Source organism: Dromiciops gliroides, chromosome 4, assembly GCF_019393635.1.
Source record: "Dromiciops gliroides isolate mDroGli1 chromosome 4, mDroGli1.pri, whole genome shotgun sequence".
NCBI lineage: Eukaryota > Metazoa > Chordata > Mammalia > Microbiotheria > Microbiotheriidae > Dromiciops > Dromiciops gliroides.
The window spans coordinates 143,919,393-143,931,994 of NC_057864.1; the positions used below are offsets into that span (position 1 = coordinate 143,919,393).

General features: G+C 39.2%; 1 protein-coding gene across 1 annotated transcript in view; it reads left to right on the top strand.

Moving 5' to 3' along the window:
* GNG4 (G protein subunit gamma 4) overlaps positions 1-11,781 on the top strand; it is an 86,021-nt gene extending 74,240 nt beyond the window's left edge. The window contains exon 4 of the mRNA XM_044004007.1: positions 10,992-11,781. Coding sequence (XP_043859942.1) covers positions 10,992-11,120 — 129 coding nt within the window. The 3' untranslated portion in view covers positions 11,121-11,781. The remainder of the gene's footprint in view (positions 1-10,991) is intronic.
* The last annotated feature ends 821 nt before the right edge of the window (positions 11,782-12,602 follow it).

Below are 12,602 nucleotides of genomic sequence, written 5' to 3' on the forward strand. Positions count from 1 at the left end.
CCTGGTAATTCTACCTCTGCCATATCTCTTACATCTATCTTCTGTTTATTCTAGCTGCCAGAATCCCACTAAAGGGCTCCATTGCCACCCACTTATATCTTATAAATAGCTTTGACAACAGATCATAGAAGAAAGAAATAAGGTGGGGCCAGATAGTGAAGGGCCTTGAATTCCAGACAAAGCAATTTGAGCTTTACTAGGAAGGTAATAGAAAGCTCCTAAAGTTTTTTGAGGAAAGATATGATACGACCAGATTGATTCATAAAGAAAATTAGTCCGGCATCAGTAGGAAGGGTGGATTGGAATGGTGGAAAAAATGGGGACAGAAATAGGAAGCATCTGTTCTGTAGTGGTAAGAGCTTCAGCACTGAAGCTAGAAGAACTAGGCTCCAATCCCACTTTTTCAAGAGGTGTGCTGGAGCCAGCTTGAACCAGCTCATAGGAGCCAATTGTTAAATTTTCAGTGACAACATTTATACCTTGGGAATCAAATGCTACAAACTGAGGCTTGATTTATTATTTTGTTGGCTGCCTAGACTTAACAAAGTGATGGAGAAAAATGTTAATCATGCAGATTAAAGTTAAAAGTAAACTGTATATACTTTTTTTTTGAGAGTCGGTGTTTAAAAATTTACCAACACATTTCTAGTCTATCCACTGTGCCACGTAGTGTATCTTAGAGTAGGACTTGAATCAAGATCTTCTTCTAGTCTAGTTAGAAGATCTATCCACTACACCAGCCTGCCTCTAAGTCACTTTCTATACATTATTTTATGTCATAGTTGAATATGTCTATCCCTTTACTAAATAGTAAACTTCCTGAGGGTAGTTTTATTTAAACACTCAATACATCAGAGCTCTGCACTTAGAACTAAGTAAACATTTGTGGAATGACTAAACTTCAGCTATAATGCCTTTAAAAGTAAGTCAAGTTCTTTATTTTCTGGAAAAGTACAAATCTATGATACTCTTTCACCTTTAAAAGGTGATAGAAAAATTCCTAGATTCAGCCTATTTAGGATCAAGGCTGGAAATATAGTAACGGCTTACTTGTACTGATAGTGATACTTGATCAAATAAAGCTGTCTCCCCTCTCCCCCACTCAATAAACCCCAGGAGCTCCCTACGACTTCCAGGATCAAATATAAAATCCTCTGTTTGGCTTTTAAAGTCCTGCCTCTCCCCCCTATATTTCTAGTCTCCTTACACCTAACACCCTTCCATGTACTTAGCAAGCCAGTGACACTGGTCTCCTGGGTGCTCCTCATACAACAACATCCAGTTTCCAGAATCCAGAATCCTAGCATTTTCATGGGTTGCTCCACAGAATCTGCGAGAATCCTTTCCCAGGTTTCCTTAATCTTAGTCCCTTCTCTCTGACAATCCCCAATTTATCATAAGGTTGTCCTCCTTTGTACTCAAAGAGAACCAAAATGACATCACTGTGTATATACACAGACATATATGTACACAGAGACATATATATATATATACACACACACACAGAGAGCAATGGGTGTATATGTTATCCATATACATGCATGTATTACATATGTGCAGTTTCTATATAATTGTTTGTAGGTTGTCTCCCCCTTTAGAGTGTGAGCTCTTTGAAAGCTGGGTGTGTTGGATATTTGCCTTTCTTTATATCTCCAGTACTTACCACAGTTCCTGGCACATAGTAGGCTCTTAATAAAGAGTAGCTGCCTACCTGCCTGATATGAAGACAGAAAGAATCATGATGTAAGAAAGTGATACAGGGCCCAGCTCAGGTCCCACGTCTTCTGTAAGCCTTTGTGTTGTTTTTCCTAAAAGCCCTGATCCCCTTGGCCTCTTTCTTCTCTGAACACCTGACATTCTTCTTGACTGTCTTTTTTTGTACCTGTCTTATATTCCTCCCTACTCATCATGTGCTTTTACTCTAGCCACTGTCCTCACAACTTGCCATCCCTCATTCTTTTAAAATTTTCTGAAGCTTTTTGGAAAAAGAAAACCCTTATCATAAATATGCATAGTTCAGCAAAAACAAATGCCCACGCTGGCTGTGACTGAAAATGCATCTCTCTCCCTCTCTCTTTCTTTGTCTCTGTCTCTCTCTGTCTCTCTGTCTCTGTCTCTGTCTCTGTCTCTCTGTCTCTGTCTCTGTCTCTGTATCTCACTCTCTGTCTCTCTCTGTCTCTTTCTCTATCTCTCTCTCTCTGTCTGTGTGTATATATGTGTGTGTGTCTCTCTCTGTCTCTCTGTCTCTCACTCTCTCTGTCTCTGTATCTCACTCTCTGTCTCTGTCTCTCTTTCTCTATCTCTCTCTCTCTGTCTGTGTGTATGTGTGTGTCTCTCTCTCTCTCTTTCTCCCTCTCTCTCTCTTTTTCTGCATGTCAAGCCCATCATCTCTATGGCAGAGACTGAGTGCTATGTTTCATCTACTTCTGAATTCATGGTTTTTCAGTGCATTGATTAGAGTTCTCAAGTCTCTCAGAGTTGTTTTTCTCCACCATGTTGTCATTGTAAAGATTGTTCTCTTTGCTTTGTATCACTTCATAGAGATCTCCCAAGTTTTTTCTGAAATTAACCATTTCATCATTACTTATGGCACAATGAGATTCCATTACATTCATGTGCTCATATAGCCATGGCTCAACAGGACATCCCCTTAGTTTTCAATTGTTAAAAATTGAAAAGAGCTGCTATAAATATTTTTGTACATATAAGTCTTTTCCTTCTTTCTTTGATCTCTTTGAAGGCTGGGTTTCATAGCAATATAGCTGATTAAAACAGGATACATAGTTTAGTAATTCTGGAACATAGCTACAAACTGCATAGACCAATTTACAGCTCCACCAACAATGTATTTCACCTCTCCCCACAGTCCCTCTACCATCTGACATTTTCCTCTTTTGTCATCTTTGACTGTCTGATGTGTATGAATTAAAACCTAAAAATTGCTTTAATTTGTACTTCTCCAGTTATTAGTGATTTAGAGCATTTTTTCATATAATTGATAGTTTATATTTCTTCCTTTGAAAAGTATGAATTCATATCCTTAAGTCCGTGATTCTAATTAAAACATTTAGAGAGAGAACCCCAAAATACATCTTTTCTGTAGTTACTTGAAAGAATTATAACCATAATTTATAGGGTTTGGGCCTGGGCTAAAAATCAGAAATGGAATTGTTACAAATTTTGGAAGATGAATAAATTTTAAATGAGATGCCCTGGAAGCTTTAGAAAATAATCAGATATTCTTTCTTTGTGGCATTTGTATCATTCTGAAGAAGATTTGGACACAAAAATATACTAAAAGGATTTCATTTGACTGCTATATACTTATCCCTGCCTCTAATAAGCACTTACAGGCAGAACAATCTAATTGGCAGGGTGGGTTAATGTTCAAGCCATTCATTTGCCAAACACGTTTCATTTCACAGACAGCAAGTGAAATAAGATTGATCTCCTCCTCCTATGTCTTGGTGAATGGTGGCCCATGGCCTAACCTCCTGCTACCTGGCTACTCCTTGGGAGGGGGAAGGGGGCGGCATGGACTTTTACTGGGAATACTATTGTGCTGCATAATTGAGGCATGCCAGAACGATTGAGGGAGGTGGAGGCCCCATTACTGGTGGGAACAGTGGGGGAAATAGGAGGGAAATTTACAGCATGCCATCAATGAAACACTAGCCTCTATTACCTAGTTATTAGTCTTTCTCTTTTGTAAGCCTTCGTGTTCTTCTGCTGGTATAAGGCAAGTCCCCTGATGGGTATTTTCTTCCAAGAAGAGCAAAGGGATCCTTTCACATGAGAGCTTGGTGATTCCAGCTAGTGCTTTTTTAAAAAATGGTTTTATTGCTGGAGATCAATTGTCTAGCTACATTAGTATTCATAGTGGATTTTTATATCACCAACAATAAACTAGGGATGCCTGTTTGGCCACCCTGCCCCTCTAGAATGACTGGTATATGAGGAGAACCTCATCCTTCCAACACATGCACTAAGGAAATTCTTCCCAAGCCTGGACAAATCCTTCTCTCCATTATTCATGATTAATATATTCAAAAGGTGTTAGGTATCTATTGGTGCATTTGGGGAAATAAGAAAACAAACAAAACCCTCTAGCTGCCTTTGACCTGCTGAATGTAAAACCATACAACTTCTAACTTAAATATATATTAACAATAATAGCTAACATTTTTAAGGGCTTTGAGGTTTGGAGAGCACTTTACATATGGTATCTCTTTTGAAGACCCAACAACCCTGTGAGGTAAGTGCTATTGTTATCCCCATTTTGCAGATGAGAGGTTGAGGCATTCAGAGGTTAAATGAGTTACCCAAGGTCACATAGTAACTATCTGCATTCAGATTTGAACTCAGATCTTCCTGAATTCAAGGCCCATATTCTATGTATTGGACCAACAGCAACTTCTATGTATATATGAATATTTTAATACAATGCATATATAGGTATACACTCATATATGTGTATATATACCTATACCTATATATATATGGATGTATAGAGAGGGCTGGAGTCAGGATCACAGAGTCACAGAACCTCAGGGCCAGAAAGGGCCTTAGAAGTCATCAAGTCCAATCCATACCTAAAAAGGAATCCTTCCTACAAGATTTCTGAAAGGTGGTCATCCAGACTTGTAAAGAAATGAATAGCCATTCTCATCTGTCTCCCTCCAGAGTGGAGGAAATAGAATCCAGGAGCTCTTAATAATTCCTATCCTTAATAAATCCTATCCACACTTTATTATTAGTTAGAGAGCAGAAAAGAGGTTCTGACCCTCTAGTCTGAATTTCAATCCTTAGAGCCCCCACTGTCCAAATCTCATTCGTAAGATGAAATAAGATCTCCTTTGCCTGAACTTATGGGGCTCAACCAAAATGCCTTCTGAGATTCCTTCCAGCTCTATTCAATTTAACAGCCATTTATTTGTTAAGCTCCTACTATGCACCAACCACTGCACTAGGCATGGGGGTTAGAAAGATAAAAATGAAGCAGGCCTAGGTCTACATAAAGTGAATTCAAAGTAATTTGGGAGAGGGGGAGGAATCAGGAGAGGCCTCATCTAAGGAGCAAAACTCGAAGGAAGTCTCTATAATGGACCTCCTTCCATTCTCATGGCCATCACCCAAACGCAAATCTTAATCACCTCTTACCTAGACTATTGGACAGTATACGTTTATTAAGCACCTACTATGTGCCAGACACTGCACTAAGTACAAGGAATACAAATAAGAAAAAGAAAGACAGTCTCTGACCTCAAGCTGCTTATAATCTAGTTGGGGAAGAAAACACACAAGAGGAAGCTGGAAAGGGGAGGAGGTCAAGGAACACCAGATTGCATCTTGTGGTATCTTGTTCCAAAGCAGAACTGAAAATGGAGAGGGGAGAAAGAGACAGAGACAGAGAGGAGGGGAGAGAGAGACAGAAACAGAGACACAGACACTGACAGAAACAGAGAAAGAGAGACACAGAGAGACAGAGACAGAGAGAGAGAGAGAGCATTGCAATAACATCCTACTTGTTCTCCCTTCCTCAAGTCTTCCCTCACTCCAATCTGTTTTCCACACAACTTCCGAGGTTTTTTTTTTCTAAAGTACAGGTTTAACTATATCATCCACCCACGCACCCACCTCAATAAACTCTAGTATCTTACTGACACCTCCAAGATCAACTATAAAATCCTCTTGTATTTAAGGTTCTTCACAACCTGGCCTCTTCTCACCTTTCCCATCTTTTTAGACTTTTATAGCACCCTTCCCTCTCCCCACTCCCCTACTCCCTTACTCACACTGATGGGCAGGGTTCCCAAAGAGTAAATGATTAATCATCCCCTCAAGATTCTAGGGGGAACCATGAGGGTTTATAGCTTCTTTTTTTTCCTTTTTCTTTTTTCTTTTGGTGAGGCAATTGGGGTTAAGTGACTTGCCCAAGGTCACACAGCTAGTTAGTGTCAAGTGTCTGATGTCGGATTTGAACTCAGGTCCTCCTGACTCCAGGGCCAGTGCTCTATCCACTGCGCCACCTAGCTGCCCCGGGTTTATAGCTTCTAATATTTCTCACAAACTGCCATTCCAGTATGCTGCCTCCCCCCAATATCGACCAAGTAGTCATTAATTAAAAAGCCAATTATCTGAAAAGGATAGCAAGGACAAAAGTTACAAAGCATTCCCCAAATCAGGGGTACACTATTCCCTTTACATATCCTCTATCCCTGGGGAATATGGGCTCAAACTTAAAGGTATGATTTGAAGTGAGCACTGAGGGTAGACATGGAGACTAAGAGGTGGTGGTGAGGGGGTTGAGAACTTTATATTAGAGAAAAGACACAGAGATGGGAAATAGAATATTACGTTTAAATCTAACATAGAATGAAGGAAGAGGAAAATTTGAAAAGGAGGCTAGCACCAGATTGTGAAGGGCTTTAAATTCTGAATAGAGGGGGGCAGCAAGCTGTGTGACCCTGAGCAAGTCACTTAACCCTCATTGCCCTGCAAAAAAAAATTCTGAATAGAGGAGTTTGCAGTTTATATTAAAGGGGATAGGAAGCCACTGAAGCATCTTAAGGAGAGAAGAGATATTCAAACTTACACTTTAGAAATATCAACTTGGCAACTGTGTGGAAGATGGTTCGGAGAGAAAATAGACTAGAACAGGGAGATGAATTAGAAGATCACACTAATTCAGAAAAGAGATGTGAAAGTAGAATCGATGAGATGTGGTTCTTGATCATGGTAGAGGGAATGATCAATGGTGAGTAAGATTGCAAACCTGAGTGTTTGGAAGGATGGCGGTGTGATGAGCAGATGGAGGAAATATGTATCAGGAGAAAGATAAGAGTTTTGTGCTGGACCTATTGAGTTTGAGATTCCTGTGAGTTATCTGGATGGAAATGCCCAATAGCCAATTGATGTTGCAAGCCTGAAACTTAGGAGAGGGGTGATGGTTCCGTATATAACCTGCACAGAACTGGTCATTGAATCTAAGGTGGCTGATGAGATCACCAAGAGAAAGTATATATAGAGAAGAGGGCCCAGAATAGAATATTGGAGTATATACACACACACACACACGGCATGGGACATGAACAGTAATATAGCAAGGGGGCTAAGAAGGAGTAGCCAGATAAGTGGAGAACCAGAAAGAATAGCATAGTGAAAACACAGGAAAGACAGTTTCAAGTGCTACAGAGAAGTCATAAAAGATGAAGACTGAGAAAAGACCCTTGAATTCTGTACTTTAGAGATTATTGGTAACCTTGGAGAAAGCATTTTCACTCAAGTGGTAATATTGGAAGCCATTCTACAGGGGCTTGAAGATATGGAAACCATCGCTATAGACAGATTGATCTATGAATTTGACTATGAACGGGAAGAGAAAGGCATGGAATGAATACATGAAAAAGTATTTATTAATTGCTTATTTTAAGCACTATTTTAAGCCCTGGAAATACAAATAGAAAAATCTAAATAGGCTCAGCTCTCTGGGAGATGATACTCTAATTGGGGAAGACATCACATTTTTAAAGTGTTCAATTAAAGGACACCTGGAAAGGTTTAGAAATCTTAAGGACTCAGCAACACGCAGATAGCAAGCACCAGAGGTCCTAACGTTACGTCAGTAAGTCAAATGACAGTGCCCACAGTCTATAGGTAAAGCCTGGAAGGCCTTTGGAGGCAGTGACAGGGCAGATAGTGAAGTGTGAGAAATTATTATTTCTCTCATATTCACTAATTAATTATTGTATTAGGACAAAGGCTTATCCCCTTTTCTGTTTCCTCATCTAGAAACCAACCAGTGTGGGAAATCTCTCTTAGAGATTTATCCAGGCCATGATCTAATCAGACAGTAAAAAAATTCTAAATCTGGGCTAGAGAGTATATTCCTGCTCCTTGTGTTTGCTCAAACAGGGAAAGTGTTGATCCTCCCTGTTATCAAGACAGGTGATATGTAAATTGATGTCTCTTTGACCAAGATTTGAATGACCCAAGTCACACTCCAACATAGCCCACATCCATTGTTTTAACCAATCAGAGTTGAGAAGGCACCCCTCAGTAACATTTCTTAGAAGGGCATATAAACTGTGACCTCACTAACATTAGGGGTCTTTGATCTAAGAGAGATGGCCAAATGACCATCCTTTTATTAAAAACCTGCTGGCCTAGTATTGTTCAATGAGCAATTGTGAATGACTTAACTACTCTCAACAATGCAATGATCCAAGACAATCCCAAGGAACTAATGAGGAAGCTTATTATGCACCCCTATAGAAAGAACTGATAAAAAGAACACTTGTGGATTGTGCATATATAACCTGGTTGAAATCTTGTGGAGGGGGAGGAAAGGGAGGGAGGGAGGGAGAAAAATTTGGAACTCTAAATCTTGTGAAAATGAATGTTGAAAAGTACCCTTACATGTAACTGGAAAATAAAATTTAAAAAGAGCAAAAAAAAACCTGCTGGCCTTATTAATGAAATTATTAAATTACCCAGAAACTATGTCTCAAACCTTTTAATCGTCACATTGGCCTGAATATTCATAGAACTATTGTAAGCATATCTTACTTAAAAATATTCCTTCCTCAAGTCTTCTAGCTGAATCATATTTTCTATATATGCCATAATGTCTGCTTTTCTTTGTGGAAAAATCAGCTCCAGCAGCAGAATGATAGCTTGAAAAGATGGCAGATTCTAGAAGAGATTTTTGTGTGTTTTGTTTTGTGTTGTTTTTATTAAGAATTGAGGAGATCTGGCATGATTGGAGGCAACAGGGAAAGAGCCCATGGGTAAAAAGAGAATGAAGATTAGAGAAAGAGGATGATTGATGGGGAGAGCTCCGAGAAGAGACAGGAGGGGATTAGATATCTTATAAGCATGTTTTAGAGCGTGTATCATGTCAGGTTGGCATGTGTACTGTCTAGCCTTGAAAACAGCTTTTTAGGGGCAGCTAGGTGGCACAGTGGATAAAGCACTAGCCCTGGATTCAGGAGGACTTGAGTTCAAATGTGACCTCAGACACTTGACACTTACTAGTTGTGTAACCCTGGGCAAGTCACTTAACCCTCATTACCACACAAAAAACAAACAACAAAAAAAAAGCAAACGGCTTTTTAAAACCATTTTTATTCATTTTATTTTTAATTTATGGAATAAAACAAGCATTTCCATATCATAGTATAATTTTTTTAAAAGATGGTTGCATGTGAAACTGCAAATCTATTATGTACAACTTGCTATTCATTTTATTTTATTTATTATTTTTTTTATTCATTTTAATAATAATAAAGTTATCATGTAAATTTCTTTTTTCTTTTTTCCTTCCCTCATCCCTGACCCTGTCCTAGACATGACTATCATTACACACAAATATGTGTGTGTATATATATATATATATACATATATATATATGTAAAATAATTCTATACTTTTTACTATGTATCAGTTCTTTCTCTGGATGCAGATAGCACCTTTCTTCATATGTCCTTTGTAGTTAATTTGGGTGTTTATGATCATCAAAATGACTTATTCATTCAAAGTTGTTCTTAAAACAATACTGCTATTACTTTATACAACATTCTCTTGGTTCTGCTCATTTTACCCTTCATTATTCCATGCAAGTCTATCCATGTTTTCTAAGATTATCAGGCTCAATATTTCTTTTTTCTTTGTTTTTTTTTGTGGGGCAATGAGGGTTAAGTGACTTGCTCAGGGTCACACAGCTAGTAAGTGTCAAGTGTCCGAGGCAAGATTTGAATTCAGGTCCTCCTGAATCCAGGGCTGATACTTTATCCACTGTGCCACCTAGCTGTCCCCAAGCTCATCATTTCTTATAGCACAGTCTTATTCCATCACAATCATTAACCACAACTTGTTTAGCCATTCCCCGATTGATGGGTATCCCCACAATTTAGCTTTCTTCTTTATTATGTATAGATATCTACTGCCTCTTGCTAGATTGCCACTGTTTCTTCTTCCTCTGCTTCTGACTTCAATAGCATTCCCCTGCACTAGCAACTTCACCCTCCTCCCCCTTTTGTGTGTTGTCTTCCCCTATTAGAGTAGTCATGGTCCTTGTCCTTGGTACTGGAAGAGGACTAAAATGACATCATAAAATTGGGGTCAAAGTATCATGTGTCTGACTGACTGATCAGAACAGTGTGAGCTCGGAATACCACCAATCAGACTCAAATAGTCTGAACATTTGGGATGGAGATGTCTCTAAATTTGCACACCTCATATTTCTTTTGAGCTATTGCAATTCTGCTGTGCTCATAGAGCACAGCGCCTTCTTTGATGCTGGCACACCATGCTGGGCAGTCTTGTGCCAGTGTCTCCCGTGTCTCCCAATCGATAACAAAGTTCTTCGGAGATTTTGAGAATGTCTTTATATCATTTCTTCTGACCTCCGTGTGAAGGCTTGCCTTGTGTGAGTTCTATGTAAAAAAAAAAAAAAAGTCTTTTAGTCAAATGTACGCTTGGCCTTTGAACAATGTGGCCAGCCCATTGGAGTTGTGCTCCCTGCGGTAGAGTTTGAATGCTTAGCAGTTCAGCTCAAGAGAAGTCTTCTTGCCAAGTGATCTTTAGAATCTTCCTAAGACAATCCAAATGGAAGCACTGTTCAATTTCCTGGCATGGCACTCTTATATGCCTGTGAAACCTGGACAGTCTTCCAGCGCCATGCCAGAAAAGTGAAGAGCTTCCCATTAGAATATGAGGTCCTTTGGGGCAGGGACTGTCTTTCTTTCTGCTTTGATTTATATATCCAATACTTAACACAGTGCATGGCACAGAGTAGGAATTTAACAAAGCTTCTTTCCTTGACTTGCATTCTACAAAATGGGTATCCTAATGGTTGCACTGCCTACCTCACAGGGTTGTAATGAGGAAAACATTTTACAACCCTAAAGTGCTATAGAAATGGAAATTATCATTTGATCATATGCAGTGTACCTATCCTAATAAATTTTTTCATCTCGTTTTCCTTACAGGTCTCCAAGGCTGCAGCGGACCTACTGGCATACTGTGATGCCCATATCCGAGAAGACCCCCTTATTATACCAGTGCCTGCATCAGAAAACCCCTTCAGAGAGAAAAAGTTCTTTTGTACCATTCTCTGAATCCATTTGTAATGCAAGTGTCCCCTTTTCTGTCTGTGAAAACTTCCCATAGAAATTATGCATGCTTTTAGCATTAGAGGATAATAGAGAATATGACTTCCTGCTGCCTAACTCAAAATGGCCTAGGGTGCTGTGCTTTTTTAATTGATTTCTTAAAGAAGCAGCATACATTTTTACAGCAAATGATACATGTGCCAAGTAGAATCAAATATGGGGCTAGGGGTTGTTGTTTTTTTTAATCATTATAAATTCCAAAGTTTAAATGTATTAAGTGAATTCATTTCAGTGAATATGCTGATTGGAGATGAGCACTGTTTTTTTCACAGAGAAAGGAAAATTGCAGCCAAGAATCTTCATTATGTATCCATTTAAAGACCTTTTGACCAACTACAGCATTTTTATTTTCTTCCCTGGAGAGTATGGCTAATCTAGAGCATCTCTATATCCTACTTCTCAGTCCTCCTCCTTGAGAAAGAAGAGAAATGAGGATTGGCTAGTTATCCCTCATTTGCACCCTGTGGAGGCTCCACGCCTCTCTGAAGTACACACCCTATGTGGAGCAACCTTTGTCTTCCCTGTAGCACTGCCTGCTGTTAGTCTGTAAATGATCCCTCTGCAACTGTGGAATGTTGAGTGAACACCATAGTAAATTTGACTATAAATCCAAGCTGTGACTCTGCTGTCTTTTTTTTTTCCCCTGACCTGATTGCCCAGGGTGCTTTTCCCCTCAACACAGTCATACAAGGAGATATAGGAAGCTGAAGAAACCATGTTTCATCCCCATGCATCACTCTTCCTCCTGCCTTAGTCTATTGAGAATGGTATTCTTTCAGATCCAAAACTCAGTTATATTGGGTCATCAGCATTTATCAAATGTCCACCATAGGCAAAGCACTACACAAGAAGATATGACCCAGTCTGCCCTTGAGGAGCTCATAATCTGACTGGAGAAAGCAGACAGGCTGGGAAAATATAGAAATGGTTATCCTATTGGGATAAAGAAACATTTGTTTTATGTTCTCTCTCAATCTCTTTGGAGACTGGAGTTCCATCCTTGGCTGGGGCACCAGCTTGCTGTAGAAGACTAGACAAATGATTTTGTCTTATTTTTTCCAATTTAGAAATATTCCATGACTTTATTAGTGTAGTTACTCCCTCCCACAGTGACAAATAACAATATCTCAACACCTCAGAAGACAATTTTGAAAGGTATTATGGTATAGCTGGACTTGGAGTCAGGAAGACCTGGGTTGAAATCCTGCCTCAGATGCCTACTATTTTGGTTTTTGAACCTCAATTTCCTCATCTGTTAAATGGGAATAATGATACCTAAAATACTTAGTTCAGAGTAGTAAGTGCATAGAGAGTTGACCTCAAAGTTAGGAAGATCTAGATTGAAGACCTCCTTTTATTTGTCCTGGTTAAATGACCCTAGAAAAGTCACTTCCTATCTCAGTGCACCAGGCAATTCTCTAAGGCTAT